The sequence below is a fragment of the Tetrao urogallus genome (genome assembly GCF_951394365.1).
Source record: "Tetrao urogallus genome assembly, chromosome: 1".
Lineage (NCBI taxonomy): Eukaryota > Metazoa > Chordata > Aves > Galliformes > Phasianidae > Tetrao > Tetrao urogallus.
The window spans coordinates 58,329,608-58,356,665 of record NC_136813.1 but is presented as its reverse complement, the minus strand read 5'-3'; the positions used below and the strand labels follow the sequence as shown (position 1 = coordinate 58,356,665).

At 37.5% G+C, this 27,058-nt stretch overlaps 1 protein-coding gene across 1 annotated transcript; it reads right to left on the bottom strand.

The window, feature by feature from the left end:
- On the bottom strand, positions 1-25,501 carry TFDP1 (transcription factor Dp-1; the record flags this gene model as incomplete). Its single annotated transcript, XM_079545754.1, has 11 exons — positions 1-148; positions 2,805-2,886; positions 3,468-3,634; positions 4,476-4,627; positions 5,992-6,060; positions 7,282-7,428; positions 7,609-7,774; positions 8,438-8,559; positions 12,890-12,996; positions 25,117-25,183; positions 25,415-25,501. The coding sequence occupies 11 exons, from the start codon at positions 25,499-25,501 to the stop codon at positions 1-3; spliced, it is 1,314 nt and encodes a 437-aa protein (XP_079401880.1).
- Positions 25,502-27,058: the final 1,557 nt, after the last annotated feature.

Below are 27,058 nucleotides of genomic sequence, written 5' to 3'. Positions count from 1 at the left end.
TCAGTCGTCGTCATCGTTTTCATTAAAATCGTCATCGTCGTCATCGTCATCTCCCACGTAAGAAACTGGTGTTTCAACTCTGGAGCCACTGTACTGAGATCCATTGGAACTCGTAGCCAACATCCCATCTCCACCATTGGAAAAGTCACTAAAACAAGAAAAGTCCAGTTGACAGTGTTTAATGATACTTCCCAGATTATGGTGCTTATTATCACGCGTCTTCTCCATCTCTTTAATGCCACTGCCACTCTGTAAATTAACAAATTTTGAAATGGTTCTTACTATGTTTCTTCCCCAGGGTTGATATGAAATCCTTTCAAGAACTACTTTCATAAATATGCTTTCTAGATTTCATTTGAAGTAGGTGTACTTAATGCCTAACAGCTATCTAAGGCCCAAAATGTTCTGTAGCACCTGACACGAGGCACCCCAACTGGATCCAGTATCTTCCAGAAGCACATCTTGATTCAAAGAATTGAAAAAATGAAGAATTCATAGCTTCTCTTGGTTATTATATGGTCAGCTACCATGGCTACATAGTATATTTTTAACTGGAAATTTCTTTTTCCTAGATGAATTATCTGTATCCAGAAGTATTCTCTTTCAGTAGTCAGAACATTCCTCATTACTTGCTATTTTTCTGAAGTTTGCTAGTGTTAACTTTATCTAGTTCTACATTCTTAGTTGCAAATTCTTGAAAAAACATTTTTCTAAAAATCACAGAAATAACATCTCTAACTTGACAAACACTCATCTTTAAAACTGTTTTCAAAAATACTTTTACTCATCATTTTTAATCTACTTAACATGCATTATCAATCACACAAAATCTTGTTGCATGGAGCTAACTGAAAGGCTTGGGAGTCTATCATTCCATGAAGTGAAGCTTCTTTCAAAAACACGAGTTACATTTCTACTCTTTAATCTTGATGAAAATGTTGTGCTTTGTTTTGGCTTTCCCTTTCATTTAACCTGGAAATGATGTTCAACTAGCTAACTGCACACTTCCAAGGTTTCAAAGTTAACTGCAGTAGACCAAGAAAACTCCTTGGATAGAGCCTGCATCTGAAGCTGTACAAGGATGAAAGAATGGATGGGGTGGATGGGGATGATGTTTGGAAAGGAAATGTAGCACACCCTAGAAGCTTGCAAGGAAAATATATTCAATATGACACTTTCACGTCATACATTCTATACATTCAAGTTGTATGTTCTATACATTTTTTCAAAAGAGAGATACCAAGATATACATCTAGCTAAAATTATGAAGAAACAAGTTCTCCACAATTAACTGTAGAGACAATTTCAAAAATAAAGAAAAAAGGAGATTTTCCCTGTTTTCCAAGTTTGGAAACAAAAATCAATCTCCCACATAACCAAGAGGATAAAAGCTAGTGGATTTCATAACTGAATTATCCTAGTGACACAAAGACTAGGATGAAGGCACTGGAATTGACATCTTCAGGCTTAGAATAGCTTTCTCAGGAGAGTTGACTGAATAAACACACAGCTTTTATTTCCATTGGCAGCAATTTTTGGCACCAGGCATGCTACACATCTTGTAGTTTCCTACTGCCATGAACAGGTAAATATATACAATAATTAAACATAATTAATCACTACCCTTTTCCAACCTCCTACGAAACGTTAAGTGCTAAGAGTTCTTGTGTTTCTCACTATGGCAATGAGCTACAATCAGTCTCTCAATACTCCAAAGTTGTTCCGATTTTCTTTGGAAAACAGAATGCCTTAAAAGACTAATGCAATCACACTTTCAAAGTAAGCTTTATCTTTAGGAAGGACTTCCTTCCAACTCTAAGGGAAGGCGGACTGGTGAGGAAAAGCATCTTCAGGTAAAAGAAAGAAGAATAAAATGCTATTTCCTTGTCTAAAGATATCCCATCAGTACAGAAGTTTTTCTACTAACATAAATGACTTTAAAAACAGCCAAAAAACTAGGACTTCCTAAATAATTTAAATAATATATCAATTTCCCAAGGCACTGACAAGGCACTCTTACAAAAAGAGCCTACATAATCTGTAATTTGCACTCACCTCATTTTACATTGCCCAGACTGGATCAGTTGCATGATAATAGGACGAATGCAACTGACCTTTGATATCAAGCTAACTTTCCATACACCATCAGACAAACATATGTCAGGTAATGAACACATATACACGTAATTTGCTCAGATAATTGACTCACTTCATTCAAGTGTTTTTAACAGCATTAAACATTTCAATAACATTTGAGTCATTTAACAACTCAAAGCTCACACAAGAGAAACTTCTGATCAATGCAATGACAAAAAAACTTGTCAGTAGTTACTACGTAAGGAAAAAGTGCCTTGTATGGCAAGAGAATAAAATATCAGTTAAGCTCTGAAATAGCATATCTCTGTACAAGGTTACATAAAAGACGTGACTTGTCATTCTACCAGTGTATGATGTGGTTTAAAGTTCAAAGACAAAAATCTGTTTTGTGCTAGATACCAATAACCAAGTGAGAACTGTGCCCTGGTTAGGTCTTAGAAGTATCTGTTTTCTTGTCACAAACTCAAATCTAAATAAAATTAATACCTGCCTACTCAGTTTATTTTCCAATACTTTTAAACAAGTTTCTTTGTTGACATTGTGAAGAAACACCAATAGTCAAATTAAAGCGATTTCCAGGGATAAACTTGAGCACACTCCACACAACATTTAATCAAAGCATAACTAGTTTCACAAAATATTTCAGATGAAGTTAATTTTTCTTCATGCTGACAGATTTTAAACATTTATCAGTAATTCCATCTCACCTGGCTGAAAATCTTGTGCCATTTGATGCAGAACCTGACGAAGATGTGACATATACACTGCTGATTGATCCCTGAGCCATTTCTGTAAAAACAAACATACAGATCTCAACACTTCGAAGCACAATCACCTAATTCAGTAAAAATGCTTTATTCTTTTTGGAGTCCAGAGAATGAGTCTTGCAGCCAATACAACGAAACATATTGATGCCCTACACCCAACATTTCTTAATTAACAACCTAGTGACTGCAACATTTCAAAATGAATATGATTTTGAAGTGAACAAGCCAGATGTCTTCATGATTCTATATATGGAAAATGAATAAATAAAATGAAGCCATTACCAAGTTCACACTTAATACCTTCTCCCTTCACAGATGAATCAACTACGAATAATGTCCTCAAAAAAACCTCACCAAATTACATAATGAAAAGATTGCATGGAGCAATGCAAAAAGTGGTGCTGTAAACAGCAACAGTCTATTTGCTAAGAATGTTATTTATTCCCCAAAGTATAATAAAAAGCACAAACATCTGACAACTTATAAATCTACAGCATAAAACAGTGGAAATTAGCTGAAACATTTTCATGAGTTCAGAAAAAAAAAAAAGAAAGGAAACTAAAAAAGAAGGAAAACAAAATAGTTCTTCTTACACTAACTAACCTGTCACATATGGTTCCAAAGCTTTGGGAACCAAACTCCTTGCAATTTTTAGGTCCTCTGCTGAACAGCTTCCAGATTCTAGCCCACAGGCCATTCCCATTCGTTTTAGTACTTCTATATCATCATGAATTTCAAAAGTATTGTCAAAATTAAATAGATACTCAAACCTGTAGAGGAAAAATGTCTCCATTAGCTTGAATTACTTTAACTATCTTACCAGACACTTCTAATTTCAGGAATTGCAGAACTTCAAAAGCTTAACACAGTGTTAGTGACACACCTTCTTAAGTAATCAAAATTTTCAAGATACATGTATTTGACAGCAAATAATTAAAAATCATACACACTAACCTTAAATCAAAATTTAAGCTAAAATTAAACATAAGCTCAATTAAAACTAAAATTTTGCATACTATATAATCTTTAACACGTTTAACAGATGTTGAAAGTTTTGGTTAAACGTTTAGTTAAATATTTTGCACATCAATAAATATTTCTCCTATTCCTCTCTTTTTACTGGCAACAGTTGACTGTTTAGCAAGCAATAATTTTTGTTTTTTTAAGATTTATAGTAACCTAATAGTGCAAGCAGAAACCACTACTACATTCAGTCTTAGTTGAAAAACCTAGATTTTTGAACTGAAAGCAAGGAACAGCAGTTTTAAAAACAAAATACAGTCAAGTCTTCTGGCCGTACTTCATGTTAGGGCCAAGCTGACACTCCTTGCTAATGCAGCATTGTATACAACTTAAGTAGAACTGCCTTACTTGGCTTCTAAAATTTCTAGTTCATAAATCTTACATTACTAAATCTGAACACTATTACTCTTTCCATTACAAAGCTCTATTCAACATTACTAAGTTTAACTGCACGTTGGCAATCTGTAAAAGGCACAATTTATTTGTATTCCATTTGAACAAATACAGATTAATTCTTCGTACAGAGTTAATACAGATACAGAACTCACAGCTGTACCAAAAGCCAGAGAGAAAGCTTTGTTAACTCACTTGTCATTTGAAATACTGCAGTCAATCACTGTTTTCTTGCTGGTGTTCACGATGATGAATGGCAAATGGATGACAGAATTGGAAGGTGGCGGTCGATTTGCCTGCTGTTCTGCCTGACGATTTCGCTGAACGAGGTTCTTGAAGGCAATTTGCTACAAAAAGCAATGGAAATATGGAACTCTGAATTAAAATTTCAAGATTCAATTAACCTAAAAAATCTCTCAGTGAGTACCAGCAGCACATGAACAGAGAAGTGAATAAAAAAAGGTTCACCACATTTCTGAACTTTAAGATGCAAGAAAAAAATCAAAAATCATAGTATTAAAAACATGATAAAAATTGAGGGGGAAAAAAAGCATTTTCTAATAATTTCATTACTACAGATCCCTGAATAGAACTTTGACAGAGAGAAAAGACAACAACTGTAAAAAAGCAAGTTTCATACAACTTCATACTTCCACTTTGTTTAGTATTCCCTACTAGCTATCACATTCCACAACAATAGTTGAATTAGTAAGACTGTATTTTTGCTGAAATTATATGCTTGAAACAGTTAAAGTTTGGGATGTGAATGTCTGATATTACATTTCTGGAACATTCAACTAAGATCTGTAATTTCACCTTGAATTTCCTCAGAATGGAATTTCCATATGAATGGAATGTTTGTATTTTAGTTCTTATGTTTGCCATTCTTTAAAGTTATTCCAGTTAACTACAAAAACTCAAGTTACATTAACATCTTACACTAAGCTACCAAACTAAAAATACCGTGTTTCTGGTCGGTCATGGAGTAAAATGAAATAAATGGGCATTTATAAAAAATAATGTAAATACAAAGCCAACAAACGCTGATAAATATCGGATAGTTGTAGAAATTGCAGATCCACAACTGTCTTTTCTTTCTGCATGCCTTCCCTGAGACTCTCTTTCTTACTGCATACACAGCACAACTAATACATTATAGTGAACCAGCAGTACAATGACTTAGGGGATTACTGCTTCCTGTATATAAAATACTATATATTGCTTCCTGTATATAAAATACTATATATATGCTTCCTGTATATAAAATACTAGGTGGAATCTGGGAAGTTCAAGTTGCCATTTAGCAACTGTTCCAATACAATTAAGCCACCTACACAGCAGGGCAGCAACGTTCAAGAAAGGCAAGATAAAGATCATTACGAGAGATGACCTGTTACAGTCAAGCTATTTTATCTGAGGACTACTGCAGAAAAACATTCATTGGACAATTCCAAGGAGTACAATATCAATTATTGGTCCTGACAGCATAAATTCTCTTTAAACATACAACTACAGAAAAAAAACCATCATAGCTCATAGAAAGTTGGTACCTTCGCCAGAAACAACAGTCAACACTGTGGTCCCAGTGCTACCTTTACCACAAACCTCACTTCTAGCCTTCTGAAATGTCTCCCATTCCCCACTGGCACAAAACAACAGGAATACAGATGGAAGTTACCTTGCCCTATAGACAAGAGTACCTTGACTGTACCTGTAGAATGAGTTCTTGTAGTTGAGATTGTTTTTGCTTTATTCTTTCAAGTCTTCTCTGTTTCTCCACCTTAAGACAGTGAATGAACTGATTAGTTTGTAGGTTTTAAGTAGTGTTTTGTATCAACATTTTCTCCCCTTAAATTGTTTAAATACCAGAGAAATGAAGGCAACAAGTGTGTCAGTCACTAATGTTCTGCAGAAGATGCAGAGACCTACAAAGTCTCACATCAGTACTACTGGTGGAAACTATAACAAAGAGTTAGGACATCCAGGAATAAAGAATACAGAAGGAAGAGCATAAAAACATCTTTGTAAGTGGAAGCTATGCCTCAAAGAGTTACCCATATTCTGTGTATTCCCTCTTCTGAGGGAGGCAAAAAGCATGTGGACCAGAATGGTCTATTTGGTATATCCTGCTGATATTGAAGCTATTGGAGAAAAATGCTTAAAGAAACGAAGCTGCTTACATTCCCACAATATTAAGCACTAATTAGATCTGCTGTACTTTCTTCATCTGAACACAATAACACTGCTAACTGAAAGAAGGTTAGCAATAGCAAAAAAACCCCACAACATTTCATAGAATCATCCCCCTCTGTAGACAGATTCAAAAATGTTTTTCTCACTTGTCTGCTTCTACACAGCTTTTAAGTTCTACTGAAGAACTTACCAGGAATAAACACAAACACCTCATTCTCTTCTGGTAAAGTACAATTGATTTATTTAAATATCTTACATTCACTATCATGCAAATGTGGGACTCTTAGGATGCTTATAAAGACAATAGAAAAATTCAGCCAAAACTCAGGAATGACACTCAGTATAAAACATTTAACTTCCAAGGCTTGTAGTAAGAAAATGCTGATGTATTTGCCTAAGTATCAGAAACAAAAACGACCTACAACAATAAAGAAGGATCATGCACTATCTGCATCTACTGATTGACATTTAACATCTATTGCTGCAGATGCATTACTTGTCTGGCATCTGAAGAAAACAGTATTCCTGACTCTTGATTACCACTAGTGTAATGTTGGAAATACACATTAATCACTCGCTTTGATTTACTTCTAATTAGAACAACTTGAATTACTTCAAAAAAAAATATATATATATTAAAGCAATCTGGAAGCTTAGATGCATATTCTGTAAATACAAATTAGAAAGAAAGTCAGAAGGAACCAAACTATTCTACTTTTTATCTCAGAAGATTATATGCACATGTAGAATAAAAACGAATTCAAGTTTTTAATCAAACAAATCCACTGTGAATTTCCCATACATTTACCTCTAAATTCTGACATTCCTGAGCCGAGTTTGTAGGTAGACCAATCCATTTGATTTCCTTCTTCTCCTTAGAGATAATGTTCATGGCCATGAGGACATTTAAGGCATCATAGACACGTCGTCTAATGTTCTTCTGGTCGTAAGCCTGCTGTAGACATAGTGCATTAATCAAAAACATACCTGACAAATGACAAAAACATTTGAAAATAAATACATTACAGCAAATGAGTAAACTTGGCTATTATCTGAGCTGTTTAATTTAGTAGTGGGAAAAGAAATCTAAGTCTCCCCATTCAGTTTACATGTTACTAGCCTCCCATATACTCACTGATTCATTTGGTGAAATGTGATCATCAGGGGTAGTGAATTCTGCAACCAACTCGTCTGCCACCTCATTGTATGAGGTGGTTCCTTTTCTTTGTACCTTCTCACAAACCTTCATAGAGAAATGACGTAAACCCGTGCCGCTCTTCTCTCCTTTTCTGTTCCGCTTCCTAAACATAGATATAACACATTGTTTAAGAAGATTTGAACTTTGGAACACTTAACAGCTCTTTTTCAAATATAGACACACTGCTGTGAAAAGCCAAGGTCTTCCCTTTTTTTCTATTCCTCACCCTTCCCAACATTTTTTTGGTACGATTCCACCCTCTCCCTTTTAAAATTTAAAGTAACTAATGATTATCTTGCTGTTCAGACACACTAGACGAATGCAGTCACTGTATCTGGTTTTTTTTCCCAGTAAGGGTCAAGTTCTTAACTCAAAATTCAGGATATACTCATTCAATCTGAAGTATATTTCTGGACATCCTCCAGCCAAACAGAAATGTGAAACTAAAAGCCGAGTCACCTCAGATGAATTCCTATGTCCTTTCAGGAGCTGAATTCTTGAAAAATAAGTAATGTGAGAACACCTGTCAGTGTTCACAGAAACATCCCAGTTGCTTTTATGACATGAGATGACATCATTCTTGTGTAACTGCATCTGATTTTAGTACAGTACACTTAAACACTGAAGTGCTCCTGATTTGAAGGTAAACAGACTGTCTTTCCCACGCTGCTTTCCCCCATGAAGAGCGCATACGCTGTCACAACAAACATTTAGAGCAAAAATTCTAAGTAACTTATTGATCTTCTGTAACTTTTATTTTGCTCACCCAGCAGACCACGGCGAAGAATCTGCAGTCTGGTTTTGTGATACAAAATGTGTGTTAGGTGTATGTGGACTTCCTACCAGGATAGTATTTGGCACTGAAGGTCTCTGAGGTGTACCGATAACCTACAACAAAGATAGAAATCATTTGGAAAATAACCATAACTACCCCAAGATATTCAGATGCTGTATTATTCATGACGCATTATTCAAGAATAAAAAATGCTTTCTTTCTACATACTTGTAACAGATGCTTTCAACTTAGACACGTTAGCACAAATGCCTTCAGACCACACATCACAGGGTTAAAACACTCCTTAAGCAATAATCATTTATATTTTATCCTTCCAAAATCAGCTTTTCATGCTTACTGGGTTTCTTACAATTGCAAACAAAACAAAAAGCCCTGCCAGACTACACCTGAAGATGCTGCTGTAAATTACTGTTAAAATATAAATATACAGAAGAAGATGATTTGAAAATCAGTAACAGCTGAAAGAAAACAGTGCAGTTGCAAGGCAATCTCTCCTACAGGCAGCCTCTCTCACTGCAGAGTTGAAAACAAGAATACATTAGAAGTGAAGATAAAGAAAGGTGCGTCTTTCTTCCTCACTGAGAAACTACCCATAGTATAGCTATAGTTAGGCCATTTCTGAAAGAACATTTTTAAGAAGAGCTGGAATAAGCATCTTCCAGGCACGTTCTAAATGTCTGATCCCACTTGCTGGTTTTTTTGCTCTTAGGTAACTGGAATTCCTGCAGCTACCGAGGTGTGATTCTGCCAACAACCCTTTCACTCATCTCATGGGAAAAAAAAAAAGTCTGGTTCACCAACATCTCAGAATGCCGTGAAGACTGCCAGTGTGCCACTCACATAACACACACAATAGAGAGAACAGAGGAAAGCTAGTAGCCAATCTCTGTTTCTTCTGATGACAGAGGACTGGAAGAGATTACTTAACAGCCTGCTTGCAGAGGTCAAATTTAAAGGGTCCCCCTCTATGCCTTGGCTCCCCAGTTCCACAAACACTCCCACCACCAGCCTGATGCTACATCTAGAATTCCTAAGATTGTGCAGCTGGATGAGAGGCCAAGCCAGCACAGGGGAGCGAGCAGAATTACAAAGCTCAGAGAAAAACAAATCCGTTGGCAGCAGCAAATGCTGGAAATCTACTGTGCTCAGTACTACTGCTAAACATTGAGCAGTACAGAGTAAGTGGATAACCCCACAGGCTAACGTGGAAAACTGAAGTCTGTTTGGCAAATTCAAAACCTGCTCAGCATTCCATCTCAGGAAGTTTACAAACTAGCCAGAATAATACACTTTTATGCTATATGTTTTGAAAGCCCGCGCTTTCACATAAAGGGTATGGCTCAGATCTAAGTTCATGTATTATGCAAATAATATATGTGAGGGATAGAGAAACTTAGACATTTTCTAAGTATCCGTAAGAAGTCTAACATTCCTCTTTAATACTGAAAAGTCTTCATATAATGAACAACTGTATGTTAAGACTGTTCAGTTTCTCTACAGAACACGGAGGAATAGATAAATCCCACAGGCAAAAATGAAATTGTTCAATGTGGGGTTACTTGCTTTTCTTTTTAAATAGCTGTTTGAAATCCAATTACTGTCACAGTGACCACCAGGAAAAAAAGATCAGCAATTTTCTTTTTTTTTGCTGAAAGTTGCATCTCCACCAGTTTTTAAACACAGCTTCCACAGAAGCTTAGAATTTGCACTTTTGGTTCCAAGGTCCTCTCTTGTTACACTGCTTCCAAACATCCAAGATTTTCTTTTCCGTATTTCAAGGACATGAAATGCAGAAATACTCCAGAATTCCAGAAATAACTTGTAAGCCTCTACTGGTAACTATGTGAAGAATCTTGAACAAAGAGGATGTCGATATCAAGTGTCATATTCAAAGCTAAACAAGTATGGACTGACAATTAAGGAAGACCCCACAGCCTAGAGTTTCAGATTTAGTCTAAGAATTATTTGATTTAGATTTTGATTCAGTCTAAGAATTATTTGGTATTCTTATTGTCTCCTTAAAAGAAATGCTGATAACCCTAGGTTACTCACGAGTTCACAGGTGATCATAACTTTGCATTAAAATAACACTAAGAGCTCAGTAGAATGAAGTCACTGGGGCACTGGGAACATCCTAATATGAAAGCTTACAAATGGAATCATAAGAGGATAATCGAACAAATATAGTTGGAATTTTAGGGAAAACAGAAAGGGAAGAGGCAAAGAATGAAGTCAAAGTAGAAATCCACTGTATCTCTACATTTTTAAAATGTTTTTGGATTTACGAAGAATGAGATTAAAATTCAGTTCCTTAAGAATAAAGAAGATCAAAAAAATGGAAAAGAACAGGCATGACAGCCTTCAAATCCACTTCACTGTACTACAGCGCTGTCACCATTAACACTTTTCTCCTGAGAAGAAATAATACCAACTGAACAAGAATACAAGCTCAGAAAATTAAATATTTAAGTATTAAAAACATGGTTTTACCAGACAGATGTTAAAAAGTTGATCAGGGTCACAAGCAAACTCAATTCTTTACCAAGAACATCTTGCTTATTGGCAAAAAAAAAACAATTATCTCCTCAGCTTTCAGGTTTAGCTTTTTCTTGTTATCATTCTGAATTATAAGGCCAGCATAATTTTATCCAAAAATTTTCTCTCAATATACACTTGAGATTGAACAAGAACTCCATCTCTTCTCTGCCAACATAAAAGTAAGCATCTTATTTTGTACCAATAAGAGTCAATACAAATATGCTGATATGGGCCATCTTTTTTCTTACTTAAAATGTTTAGAATAACACTTAAAATGCTGACAAATTCTTCACTGCAAGCATGAATTTCACACAGTGATCACACTAAGAAAGACACCATGAAGAAAAGCAATTTCATGTTACCGTGCAAGACTGAAAGTACACGAGCATTTGTCAATTAAATGCAGTGAAGACAATTTACAGATGTATAATTAGTGCATATGCACACACACAGGACTGTAAACGTTTATTTACTCAACCTTCAAAGTTTAAAAAGGCATCAGATAGCTTGTCATTTCATTATCAAACCCTCGTTTTGATAACTTAAGAAAAAGTCTTCCATGTTACCAAAAAGAATGTTTCATTTTCAACATTAAACTCAAGTACACAGCCTCAAGTATACAGCCTCAGAGTAATGTCCAGAAGACAAACTACGTGCCACTGTGATATGCAGAAAAAACCATTCTCTTCCTACTGCTAGTTACTGCATTTAAATTAAAAGAATATCTAACAGCTCTGTACTTGGATATTTATTGATAAAATATCTCTTACTGAAGAGGTGAACTCAGCTAAACTCATTTTAATAAACTCTACCTTTCAAGCAATTGCTGGAGGCACTGAATTCACCAATGCATACAATGAATAATCTGCAGTTTCACTGACACTTCGTTAATCTACAATCTTTAGTCTATCTTGTATGGGACTCTTCAAATTATGTGAACCTCAAGACTTGAATGTAGATATTGTAGTTCAACTCAGGACATGGGAGAGTGTAGAGGTTTGTGGGTTTCTCATTGCTTTGCTTTTTTTCTTGGCTTGTTGGTTTTGCTCTTCTCCCTCGCTGTGCTCTTCAAATTGACAGTTACACCAGAGCAGCTCTCTGAACATGGTAGCAATTTCAAAGTACAGCTGGTAAGCAGTTATAAAGATAGGACTAGAGGGACTGGACTTTCCACAACAGCTGTACAGTTGAAGTGGTACAGTTTATAGATTTAGGCAGTCTTGCTCCTTAGAGCTTAAGAGTTGGGCAAAGGGGATGGTAAACTGTTTTCGTATCAAGAAACTCAAACGTAAGACAAATTAACTTTCAGATCTTTACACAATACAGTTGCTTTCCATAAGATGGAAACCTTGAGACCTGCTCTCTTCAGACCACCACATTTTAATTCTGATCACTACAGAAGTGGCTTCTTATAACCTGTGTATTTTCAACTTCACTATTAGATTCCTTGAATCCTTATTTCATACGCCTCACACAAAACAACAGTAAAAGTTAAAGCAAAAGGATACTTCAATTTAGAATAAAAAAAACTTTGCTTTCAAAATTGCTTTCAATTTTGTTCCACTTGACTTCAATCTCACTAACAACGTGCTAGAAGAATCCATTTACATGTCTCTATGACAGATTTCAAACGAACATGTGAAAGAGCCACTGATTAGAAGTGGCAACGCTACCAAAAAAGAAAGCAATCCGAATATTCAGGTATCTGCCTATTGATTTGAAGGTCATTTTCTCATTTCCTTCTGCAAAAGCACATTTGTTCTAATTTAGTGAGTCTATTAAAGCTAGAAACATTTAGACAATCTGCACATGACAAGTGATACTGAATATCAGCAACTAAGATTTACAGCACGTAAGTTAAAAGAAAACAACACATCTCCTTACCACTTGTTGTGCAATGTTGACATTAGACCGTCCAAATGTTTTTGGCAGGAGCTGTTTTCCGAGCGTATTTACTGTAGAGGGATGAACAGCCAATAGAGAAACAACTCCTAAAAACAAATAGAAGTAGAAATCTGCATGTCAGCCAAACTGTATTATTTTTGCAATTCCAGTTTCATAAGTATTACCAAGGCCTACTAACAGAAACCAGCTCTGAGCGCCACAGAGAGCCAAAATGAACGCAGCATTCACGCTCTTGAAGCAGAAAGAAATTAAGATTCCTAATATATTTTTCTCACCTTCCTTTTGTGTAATCATCTCAGTGATCTAGTACGAGCATGACTTAACTCCTTACGGTCCACTTATTCTGCCAAAGTACAGTAGTAGAGCTAACAGGTTTATGATAGAAGGCATATTCCCCTCCTCTTCAACCCACTTCTCCTTAGTGGCTACCAAAGTCTTTTGCCTAACCACTTAAAAACCATGCCCAATTCCCCAGCATCTGACATACCCTTCTGAGGCATGCTGATCTACAAGAGATTACATTTGTTTAGCATGGACTTTCCAACAGAGTAATTCCAACCTTCCTCTTTCTCCTAGGTGATCCCTTCCAGCTGGAGAGAATTAAAGAAGTCTACAAGAAGCCAGAATTTGAGCAAAACACATGTGAACAAATGCAGACCAACCCTGAAGGGAAAACTGTTATTTTCCTGTTCATAAGCTATCCACAGTCGCCACTGATAGTTACATTTTAACTATGTAAGACAAAAATACAACATCAGGTATCCTTAGAAATCTGATGTTCCAAGACAGTCATGTCCCTGTCTCCACCCCCTTTACCCTCCCAAAACCCAACCAACAAGCAACAACCAAAAAAATGAACAATACCACAAGATACCAGGAAAGATTCATGGGGCAAACAAGATGAGAGGTTTGACAGTTCTTTCCCTCAAATCTCTTTTAAAGGGGCCAATGGAGTTAGAAGGGCACGGCACAGCTTCCTTTGCCTTTCTTTTTCCCATTATCTCATACAAAGATAGTCTGTGATCAGTCCATGATACTCTCCATCTCTCTAATGAATGCCCTTAATCAACTGAAAGTTGAAGAAAACTCAATTCTGAAGGCCTTGCTTTCCCAAAGGCTTGTACTTCCTAGCTGCCATTACTACACCATGACAAACTTGACAGCTTTGCACCAGAATCTACTGTTGGTCCCACACACAGCTTCTCAGGATGCTATAGTCAAGGCAAGTCCAACCCACAGCCCACAGACTGTGTGTGGCCACACACAGCTCACACTGCAGCCGTCCCCTGCCCTGAACCATCATGGTGGTGGTTCTGCCCCATGGAGCAGCCCCCAGTCTAGGGCAGCTGGCCCAGCACAGCCATCACTCAGCACCAATTGAATATTAGTACACTCTTAACCCCATCCAGGATGAAACTAGGGCACAGGATGCAGTGCAGTGCCAGCTCAAGTGATGGCAACGAAGTTTATGGGTTTTGATACACTGGCTGAGCACAGTCCTGTGAATAGAGAAAAACATGCAGCCACGCTTTCTGCTGTGATAAACGAATTTGAGAACAGATTTCAAGATTGCCAAGAAGCGAATCAATTTTTTTGTTTAGTTGCAACTTCATTTTCAGTTGATGTAAATTAACTGAATCTAAATCAACTAAATCAAATTCATAGGTGTGAGTTTTCAAATGGAACATACAGAACTGCAATCCATAATCTGTTCACGTCTACCTACTGGACTTACAGAAGCTCTCTCTTAGCAGAGAGAACATATCCCTCGCTTCATAGTCACACCTTATTCATGTCACCACTTTTGGCAGAATGCACATTTGTGAACAACTATTCTCTAGGATGAAGCACAAGAGTAAGATTTCATCACCAACCTCTGATAAACACTTGGAGAGCTCACTGAGAACTGCCATCGAACCTGACTGATGCATCAGCGTCACAAAAACAGGGTCATGTATCCCACCAGCACTATGCTTTTGTTATTCTCTTTTGTAGGTTTTAAATAAATAAGTTTTGTTACTTATACACATTACCTATATTACACATTTTATGAGGGCTGTTCCAAAAGTAATACTTCCCAAGTTATGATGTTGGCCCACAGTGTCAGAGGCAGATGATGGTGGTATGGCAGCAGAGGCTGAACCTTTGACCAATATTGTTCTTTACAGAGAGAGTGGTGAGGGGCTGGAACAGGCTGCCCAGAGAGGCTGTGGATGCCCTGTCCCTGGAGGTGTTCAAGGCCAGGTTGGATGGGGCCCTGGGCAGCCTGGTCTAGTATTAAATGGGGAGGTTGGCAGCCCTGCATGTGGCAGGGGGGTTGGAGATTCATGATCCTTGAGGTCCCTTCCAACCCTGGCCATTCTGTGATTCTGTAATATCTGTTACATGCTGTTGCTGTGTGACATATGGCAGCAAAGGGGCAGCTTGACACAATGGTGGATGAAGCAAAAGTGAATCACTGAATTCCTCCAGCTGGAAAAAATGGCATGCACTGCCATTCATCTACAGTTGCTGACCATTGAGATAGAGATCAAACAGTGGACATGAGTACAGCGAGGTGCTGAGTAGTGCGTTTCAGCAGCAGAGATGGCAGGTTGCTACAGGATTGTTACAAGCACAGCATGCAGGCTCGTGTTCATTGCAAGCAAAAATGCATAGGTAATAGCTGTGACTGCGTTGAAAAACAGCATTTTGTAGCTGAGAATTCAATCCACTAAACAGTGCTACTGTGCTCTCTGTACCTCTGGAAATTTCCATGGAAATAATTAGGAGGCATTACTTTCAGAACAACCTCCACAAACGCAGCCCCAGACAGTTTCTCTTCACTCAGTGCAGCCCAGACAAGCCGAGAGCTTGGACACCCATGCTGCAGCCTGTCACTCTCACATATTAACTAACTTTTAAATGCTCTTTTACAGAGTCAGCAGCTATCAAGCTTGCAACAGTCTGTTACACCTTTCCGTTCCTTCAGTGCTCCTTTGAGTTCAGTCACCACTATCTAGCTTTTTTTTTTTTTTTGTCTTGCTCCTTGCAGAATGCTTGAAAATGATATAAACTACTCCAACTACAAGTGCCTGCCTATCTTCTGCTCAGCTTTCTGCCAACATGCCTTTTTTTAAACCTTCTCATTGCTTGAAAGACAAGAAAGCTAACTGGAGGTTCCACTTCCAGTATAAAAGTTGTAACATCTTTATCAAGTTAAGAATTCTTGTCATCTGATCTCTAACTGTACAGAGCCCTCTCCTTACCTCTGATGCTGCGTGTACACCTTCGAGCTCTCCTGCTGTTTGAGACTTGTTTTTGCAGGAGACAGGGACACGTTACCCATGAAAAAAGGATGCCATATGTTATTGTACAACTCTGCAGCATATTTTCTATTTTATTCTCTGCTGATTTCTAAGCAATTCTTTAAATTTAATTTGCTCGTTCCCCAACAGACACTAATTTCATGTTTCCATAACTTAACTTACAAGGACTTTAATAACTGCTCTGAATTGTAATACCTCACTTGGGGTCCTCATTACATCTGGTTTGGTTTTCATCAATTATTAACCCATAGGAGGACTGTCCCATTCTCTGACACCTTAGGTTCTTTAACAGGCTGATTAAAGCCCGATAACTTTTTTTTTTTTACCACTGCTTTTGACAAATCCAAGGACATCACACTGATTAGATAACCCTTATCCACATGCTTGTTGATTCTTTCAAAGCATGACTTTGAACAAAGATATAACTCTCTAACTTCCCTCTTTCCCTGCCTTGTGGAAAAGCATTAGCTCCTCCTCATTATCACATTTACCAGTGTGTTTCCTAATTACTTTATGTGTTATAATTACACTGGGTGAACAAAACAGAAGTACCTTCACTAAGTACTTTTAGAACTCACAGGTAAATATTTTTTGGTCAAATTACTAACGTGGTTAGAGTACTGAAGTGCGTGATGTTTAAGGAGAAGCTGAGGGAGCTTGATGCATTCAGCCTCGAGATGATTAAGGCAGGAGAAGATGTGTGCTTGTAGTGATCTAATTGTCACCTTTGAATATCAAATGGGTAGTTACAGAGATGCACAGCAAAAGAGGCAGCTGTCCCCAGAAGCTGCACAGAAAATTCCAACTAGATGCCAGGGAAAAAACATTCACAATGAAAACGGCAACAGGTTGCCTAGGAAATTCCCTGCAGTTATATAAAAATTTCAGTTACTCAAGGCCCCATTCTTTGAAGTTGCCCCTGCTTTGATCATTAGGCTAGATTAGATGGCCTCCAGCTTCCTTATATTATTCATAAAATTCTACGAATACAGTTATCTTGCAGCTACATCATCAGCATGAAGGGAATAACCTACACTATGCTTCTTTAAGGTTTTTAAGAACATTAATGTTTTTGTGGCATTGTGCTACGGAACCAGCCTGGCCCTCTCCAGGAACTGCAAAGTACATTTGTCTGTATGTACGAACTGAGTGGCAAGGACATACAAACACAACTGGAAGAACAGTAACACATGCTTCAGTTCTAAGCAAAGTCAAAGTCAACTCATGAAAGGTAACACATTTAACATTAAAGCATAATAGCTCATTTTATTTTTTTTTTAAGCATTTTTAAAGAAAGGATGTTTTCAATTTGTGTCTGCTTAGTGTATCTCCTAGTTTCTTATTTACCTGATGCGCACTTTTCTAAAAATCCAAATGCACTTTTTTCCAAAGGCTCGTAATACTCTGGTTTCTGGGTGGAGTGGGGAAAGTTGTTTAAGTACATAAAGCAGAAATATTTTTTTAACTTAGCTTTGAAGGTGACTGACAGCTCAGTTTCTCAAAGGAATTTTACTAATCATTTGTTAATTACTGTTACATCAATTAGTGCAATCCAAATAATCTTCTGTTTTACGGCCAAGAGACAGCATCCATACCACCATGTAAAATCTGGAACAGCATGTTAGCAAACAGTTTGCCTGGCACCAACTCTTTTTACTTTTCAAAATATTTTATTAATACAGCTAGGTCCTTATTTTCTTTTATTTCTGAAGAGACAAAGACTTCAAAAACCACAGTAAAAGGCCATTTAAAGCATAAAAGAAGTTATATTGAAAGACAAAACTTTCCTACCTAAATTCTCAGACTCTCAAATATTGTCAGTATGGAAGAAAACTCTAAGCAACTTACAAGCAATCATTAAGCCCAAATGGAAGTAGAACTTCAGTACTGTACAGTTATAGAATGCTTCTATACATAAGATAATGATACAGATGGGATCAAGGAGTAATATCACATAAAACTTGAACAGCAAAAGCAGCAGCATGCTTTAACAAAACATTTTATTCACCTGTCTACAAACATTGCTAGGTAAGCGCTTTCCTCACAAAGAAAATGTGTTTAATTGCCTGTTTCAATTACTCGTTTCATTTAGGGGAGAACTCTTGAATCTTTTCTGGCTTATAAAAACAAACCCAAAAATTCTCCCAACAACAGAAATCATTGAAAAAACTAGTCAGTTTTCTGATAATGCAGTCTTTAACACATTAAGTCTTGTAAACCTGTCTCCTAGCATAGGAACAGTAATGTGTATGATTGTTTTTAGAAGGTAATTTTGAAAGCACTTTCTCAATTATCACATGCCAAAAAAATATACAGCATGAGAAAAAGAATGGTTTTCCTGCGGTCAAAGTAATTCCCACCACTTCCTTCCACAGTTGCAAACTCTCCAGCAGACTGGTTTGTAAGTAAACACTCTACAAGATTGAAGGCTAGGTGCTGAGCAAAAGGGTTATTTTAAGAAAGATCTAAAGAGAATTAACCTCACAGATGACATTTTGCAATACAACCTCTTAAACTACTCTTAAGAACTGCGTAAACTTTTGGTTAGATTCTATAAGCTTTGAAATCAATGGCTTTTAACAGAGAGCTGAATCTAGCTGAGGACAGCCACACAGCTTGGAAGACAGCAGCATTACTAAGCCAATCTCAATACAAGTCATACAAGTTATTTTTATTTTTTTTTAAGCCAGCATTAGTATCAAGAAGCTGATAAAACTAGAGCAAGAGAGTTGGGGAGACCAAAAAAGACCAAGGAGACTTTCCATGAACCAGAGGGTTCCAAGAAATGACACTGATGATAACGATTACCACTTTCGAGAACGCCAAGTGCCATTTGGAGTATAACATTCCAAATTTTGGAATTATAAATTTTTAAAGGTGGCACAGTACCAGTACTTCTTAAGATGCAAATTACTGATGTAGGATTACATGAAAACTACAAGAACTGTATGGAAAGTGTTGTAGCACCTGATGTTAGCATCTATCTTCTGTTCGTGGATTTTCCTGAGTTAGAAGAGATAGGAGGAGAAAGACTGAATTCTACAAAATCACTACCAAAATTCCTTAACGTCACCATTTTGCAAAGCAAACACAGACAAAGATAATTTGCGCTTCAAAGCAAACCAGTCATTAACTGCACAACCTGCTCTTTTCTCTCCAGCGTGTCACACCACCCCCACATTGGTCTCTGTAGAAAGCTGTCAGAAAAATTATTTAGTTTGGAAACAGAAAGTGACTAGGGTCTCTTATATGAATGTAAAGTAGCTTAACTCCATTCTCATTCTTTTGCAAAAGTTCTTTTTCCCTTTACAAAGCTCTGGGTTACCAGACTAAAGATTTTTCTCAGGGCTTTTTCAAGTCATGAGACTTATTGCAGATATGGCTATACTGTTCTGAAATACTTGACACTAAAGTCGCTGCCACAGGCTCTACTTGTATTTGTATCACCTTCAACTAGTTCTCACTTGATGCTATCCTACTTAGCAAAAGTTGCATTTGGCCATTATAGCCATGTAGTTGACTGCTCAATAGGTGGTTAGTGGGACCTCCCACTAATTTCAGTCAGACAGCTGGTGACATCAGGCAGTAAGAACACAACCAGGTAACCTGAGGAAAGTCCTCTGCTTGTTTACACAGTATTGCTGCACGGGCAGCAACAAAAAAAAAAGTCTAAAAAAACATCCTGGAACGACAAGATAGCTTATCAGCAACCTAAGTTTTCTGTACGAACTCCAGGGCAGACTTCCTCCTTCTGCCTCTTCCTCAAAGAGTCATCATGGCAGTAGGAAAGTGTACTCAAGCATCAAACCCATAAAGCTGCCTCAATACAATGTGATGTACATAGCGCCTGACCATCTCTTTCAACCTCAATTCCAGATAGAGATGAAGGGGAAATCAAATGCCAGGCAGTTCTCACAAGGACTATTTACAGTCTTTTCTGGGCATTTTGTTCTACAAAAGCTACCTCCAATCAGCGAGTCTGAACCGCTGCTTTCATAAATGTGAGACCATTATTGAAAACACCGCTAGGGTGAAAACATGAAAGTGTCACGTAAAGAACCATTTATCCAGTCCACATCGCTTAAGAAAATCATTTCTTATCACAAAAGCATCAACTTGATTAGCTTTAGGTTATTACTGATCACATATAAACATACAGAATAAGCATAAAGGGTGTTCTTAGAAGATCTGGTAATGAAGACAGGTGACAAGCAAATTCTGGGAGCTCCTCAGGCTTCCTTAGAAGCTGCAGTCTGGAACTTCTCTCTTGCCACCACAGACAAAATATGATTATTTACATGCTAATCTTCAAAAAACATCAAACTACTTCTGAAGGTTTCAACCTACTGTAAGTTCTAACAGGGCACGTAGATGACTGCCTCTAGTTGGGTACCAAGAGTGACTTTTCGTATTGAGCAGATCACACTGCCTAAGATATTGTTCTCAAACAGCAATTTGGAAATCTTTTACAAAGACATCAATCTTCCCTTACGTAATACTACAGTATCACTAAATGCTTACTAAACTTCTGAAATCAATTAATGCCCTTAGCTAATTCTTGCCATTCTTAGATATGACTAATAATTTATCCCTCATATTACCAACCAGTCTTTCCAAGTCTGTTCAAATAAATGCTAAGACCTACTCTTAAATTTCTTGGATTTTCATTGGATTTTTTCCAATATCCTTCCTACTACCAGACACAGTTTTATTTTCCAACTTGACTTTAGATAATAACAATGGTTTGGAACTGTCCGCAATGCCCAGCATTCCATAATCAATAGAAAGACACATGTTTGCTAAAGGGTGCATCCCAGGCTCCTAAATAGATCTCTATTTCTGTTCCAGAAGCACAATTCCAAACACAGTCAAAAATCAGGGAGTTTGATCTCTCTGTATAAAATTAACAGTTATGTTACACTGAAAAAAAGCTTCTTGTCATTTAACAAGTCATTTCAGTTAAACAGTGCTGAAAAGAGCTTACATACACCTTAAAAATTGATATACTTGACTTCAAGTGTTTAAATTAATAAATTTGAAATGAAAACCAAACACAAGTTCCTTATGCCTACATAGCATGAAATCTTATATTAACTATTAGGAAAACAAAAGGAGCTAAAGACACCTTGACAAGCACTTGCTGGTTATGTACCAATAATGCCACCTACTGGCATGACAGATGATGCAAATTTTATTTTTCACTGATTTTAAAAGTAACTGAAGAGCGTTATCTTCAACAGAGCATTAAATAGCATTGTTCTTACTTCCTCTCACCTCAACCAGATGTTTTCTTTCGCCACATATCCTGACAAGCAAGGGGTAGGATTAGAATTGTATTCTTTAATACTGAGTCTAATTTGACCCTAATAACTGGGTCTAGAATGCAGTAGTCTTCTTCATAACACAATCTCACTAAACAGCAGCATTTACAGACTTAGAAAGTTAACTGCCAAATAGATTTTAGAAGACAGACGTGTAATGAAGTTTTATTGGTTCGGCTCCTATTAAAAATTATTTCATTTCCTCCAATACATACGTAATTTCTAACTCTAAAAATGAATTCTAATCCTAATAATCAGTTGAAGCCCATGTATAGGAAGAATTTGAGCAATTTTTAGTTTAAGCAGTGAGTCAGGTCGATATTTCAAAACAAACCCAGCAGGTAACACAACTACGTATTTTTTTCATTTTTAATCCCAGAATGGAAACAAATTAAAATAGCAAGTAAAGTATCCAAATCATATTATCCTTGCCTCATAACTTCAGAGGTAACGGCCTCAAACTGTACCAGGGAAGGATCAGGTTGGGCGTTTGGAAAATTCTTCTCAGGAGTGGTGAGGCAGTGGCACAGGCTGCCCAGGGAGGTGGTGCAGTCTGTCCCTGGAGGTGTTCCAGAAGCGTGTGGATGTGGCACCGAGGGACGTGGTCAGTGGGCATGGTGGGGGTGGGCTGGCAGTTGGACTGGATGATCTGAGAGGACTTTTCCAGCCTTAATGACTTTATGATTCTCTAAAGCAAGCAATTATGATCAAGTCACTTCAGAACTTAATCCCACAGTTCATCTGTGCTCTTGTTCTATCTTTGATAAAGGGATATCTCCCTTTTGATTATCAGCAAAAAAGAGGTGATATAGCTATAAATCACAGTATGGGTGTCCTTAGAGCTTCACTTTAGTTCACATTTTACATTTTTTAAAACATTGTTTCTGACTATAATGATTTATTAATTTAGAAGAAAAATTTATGAACAAGATTAGGAATGCCCTCCCCGAATACAGGATAATAAGCATCTAAGTCTTTAGAGAAAAAAAAGGCAACTGGCTATTTTGATATGAGGCACAGAAACTTATGTGTTCAAGAGGATTTAGCATTTCTCCACACTGTTACAAGCTGACAGTAAATACAACAGCACAGGGCAAGCATGAGCTGTAAGATCATCTAGCTTTATAAGGTTATCAACGGAAGGGTGGCTGAATACCACTACCTTTCCCTCTGTGTGTTAACTCACCATCAGAGACACTACCAAAGCTGCATTTTTGAAGTGCCTGGCACTGTCAGGATGTCCTGAAACAAACACATTTACATCATATCGTCTTCCCATTAAACTGCTTGGGAGCAGGGCTTTAATAGAAAAGCATCTTCCTGGCTACCAAGCACACGTGTCAAAACCTTTCACGGTGGCACTTGTGCCAAATCAAACTCTGCTGACTGGTGTCTGTGGATTTGTGCCATGAAAACCCTGTCAGACTACAAGTTCAACAGACCTGGTACTTAGCATGAAAGCTGCTCTAAGATATAAATTTCATGCCTCGTCTCCTTAAAGACAAGTCTTCCAGGAGAACATGGACCTTCTCATCAGGACCCCCCAGGATCCAGACACACTGAAAACCTGCATTAGTTGTATCTTTTCATCCAGGGACTGGTAACATCCTGAATACCAAAGATACTCCACAAAGTGCTGTTCTTTTTAGGGTTAATGAGGTGCTACGTTTCCTTAAAGGAAATACACCAGAGCTTGGGCAAACAGAAGTGAATTTAGAACGATTTCTGAATAGACAACCTTCTACCACATATCAATACCTCTTACTGCATGCTAAATATGTTTTTAAAGCATGAAGAACATTAACTTAAGGGCATTTTACAGGTGCTACTCAAAAATCACTTGCAAAACAGATGTTGTAAAATTAACATTTTTACTTATTTGGACTATTTTATTAAAATAAATAAAGTCCAATGTTGCTTTAAAAACAAAACTTGTTAGTTAAATCAGTGCTGGTAGAAATCCAAAGTTTTTCAAGCTGTAAAAATAAATGCTTAAAAGAGTTGGCTGAAACTCGAAGGAATGGTGTAGAGCTGCTTCAGGGGAGGGTCACGCTGGGGGTTAGGGAAAGATTCTTAACCTGTGGGTGACTGGCCACTGGAACACATTCCCCAGGCCACTGGTCACGGCACCGATCTGGCAGAGTTCAAGAAGCGTCTGGACAAACATTCAGTTATATAGTATGATCTTTGGGTGGTGCTGTGTGGAGACAGGAGTTGGACTCAATGATCCTTACAGGTCCCTTTCAACTCAGGATATTCTACGAAACAGGATACAGAAGACTAGACTCGAGATGCCTTGAACTGGACTACAGGTTAATCTGAGCGTGAGGGCAATCCATCAATGCACAAAGTCAACGGACTTGTCAACATGGAGGTTTATGAGAACACAGATAAGAAGCAGCAGGTGAGTCAGTCCAAATCAACTTTGCCCTACTTAGTACAACCTACCAAAGCACCCCATCTGTTGCACACAAATAAACCAGACTATCAGCATTTGGACGCAACAAAGAAGAACAGCCATTCCACCAAAATCTACTGTGAGATGACTGTGAACCACAAACACAATGTTGCACTGAGAAATACTGATACCTCCATAAAAACATGGCCAACGGTTGACTTGGAACTGTATATACAATTTGGGTCACTTGTGTTAAAGAAGGCTGATGAATGCAATAAAAAATGGTTAGACGACTGAACACGCAGAAAATCCAGAGGACATAGCATACATCTGATGACTAATCTAGAAAAAAATCTGGCCAGCCCATCAAACTAGAAGCTTAAGATACATCATTGCTCTTTACAAAGAACAGGTAAACACATTGGAGAAAAGTATTAGACTGAAAAATAACAATGCTATCAGCAAATGCATGAACTGGCAAGAATACATTTAACTGGAAATCTCACTATGGAAACATCCCATAAGAATACAGAGAAGAAAAATCTGATTTTCATATATAGCATAATCAATTTACAAAAGATTATATGACATAGCTGTCTAGAACTGCAGACAACTGGAACTCACTGTATTCTGTTTTCTTTCCCAGTTATGCTAAACGTAACAGACAGCACATAACTCTTCTAATGTTTAGATATTCTTAGTTTTCCAAGCCTACATATCAAACTGAAGTTTATAGCCTGTTTTATAAAACTGCTTGATTATATTACACTGTCATACAAGCACAGCCACTACGAGCGAGTCCAGAACGGTTCTGTTCAAATTATTATTTCAGACAGAATTGCATTAGTATGAATGCAGTATCATATAAACTGTCAGAACCTCTCTCAAACTACTGCACTCCTACATTTTTCCCATTTGTTAGAACATAATGCCCCAGAAGATGTATTTGGCCATCACAGCCTGCACACTTACATCAGCTATTCTAATGTGAAGATCACGTACAGAATGGCAGTAAAACCACAACTGAAACTGATCTTAATTAAACTATAGCTTGTTTGCTGAGCACGTAACATACAACTTAAGAAAAGCTCTACTAAAGCTAAGGAAGTAGATCAAAGCCAGTAACAAGCATAACAATCAACAATCAAGAAACAGTCTTACTAAAAATGGTGTTCTTACCTTTTCCAGGACTTAGGTTTTGGTCTATAAACACCTTAAGCTCTCCATTGGCTTCAATTAGTCCAGCCTATTAAAGAAAGTAACTTTTATTAAATTGACAAACACTGACAGCCTTTTATCGTCAAAGAGGGAAGAAATCACACCAGAAGACTCTGTTGCCACCACTCACATTTCCTCACTAATCTGCCACTTATGTAACCACACTGCTTGTGCTATAATATTAGCCAAACTTCAAAATCAACTGATTTTTATAATTATCATGTTCCTAAAAGCAAGCAGAAAATCAGTTTACACATACCTTGCTATTTTGCGTTCTAAGTTTACGAGGGTACATGCAGTGTCTTAATAGATAGCTGAACACCTTGCTAATTAGAACCACTAACATCTGTGACTGTATATTGTGCTGTATAGCAACTATCAACCTGCCACTGAAATCATGGTAGAACCAACAGAGGTGCTAAGTGCCTTATGTCACACTAAACAGAAAAATGGCATTAAAAACAAACACCGTTTGTTCTTCTTCTTTTCTTTTTTTTTTTTTAAGGATAAGAAAGCAGAGCTCTTAAGTAAAGGATTTCATCCAAGTGTATCAAATAATCAGCACCCTTTGAGAATGCTCAGTAGAAGCTATTAATAATATATACTATTAATTCTGGATAGAAAATGCATGATGCAGTAACTCCTTATTATCTTCAGACTAAGCAGTCCTGAAGGAAGAACGAATGCAGGACACACAGACTTTTTCCATTTAGAAAGAACAGTAAAAAATTCAATATTTGTACTCACCACAGTATAGCAAGTGGTGTTACAGAAGCTGAAATGTCCCTAAACTATATTTTGTGCACTGTCAGTACTTGAGGGCTACTGCAGAGAGAGACAATTAAGTGCTCTGCTGTCAGTCAGCAGCAAAACTTTCCCCTCAAAAGGCTACCTGAAAAGCCTTGCTGGTAATTAGCAAGTTCAGCAAACCAAGCAGACCACTAGAGGATGCTGTAGTGCTGCTACTATCCAGGTGTATGACAGCAATCAATTTTTAAGCCAGAAAGAACTTCACAAGGCAGGAAACTGTTGAAAATTTTCTCTCCTCTCACTGAAACAGAAGAGGGGAAAAGTGGTTGATAGAGCACTGAGGACAGGCTGGGAGGTGAGCAGAAGAGAAATTTTGCTAAGGTTAGGATTAAGAGCAGAATTCTGTAATAGCATTGCAGAGATGAGGACCTAGTGGCACAGAGGAAACATAAGTGAGGAGATAATGGAAGCAATGGGTAAAATGAAGAGCTTGTAGTATTTGTCCTTCCTTCTCATAATCCCCCCCCCCCCCCCAAAAATGCAATAGCCTGATTTAATGAGGCTGCAACAACTTACCATGACAAAAACAATGCCTGCTCTCCACCTTGCCCAGAGCAGGGATTCAATAGTCAGCTCCAAACGACACTTCTCCTGCCCTACTCCTAAGCACCAGACCGAAACAACGCCACAGGCCAAGAGACTACATCTGACCCTTCCAAAGAAAGATGCTATTCACTAACATGAAATTGCTAACATGTGCAAAGATGTTATAAAGCAGGCTCTGCAGCAATATAAACTTCCAGAACACCCAAACTCAATGTATTGAATCAGATGTGAAGACAAATTTGGAGGTTTTACATTACGCGCCCAACCCTACCTCAGTTACACAACAGGAGTGCTAAACCACACAGGAAGCACAGTTTCACTGTCCCAATTCTTCTAAATGCAATCCTTCAGTTTCTATTCAACAACAGAAAGAAGAGGCTTGTGTACCTAAGACATCCAATGGTTTTTCTTTTCATGAGAATGAGAAATATACCAATGAGAATGGAAAGATTTTTAATATGCAAAAGAAAACTTGCATCAAGTTTGCGTATCAGTTAAAGTGATAAGCCAAATACAAATATTTACAATGTGAGCTTATGCAGGAATT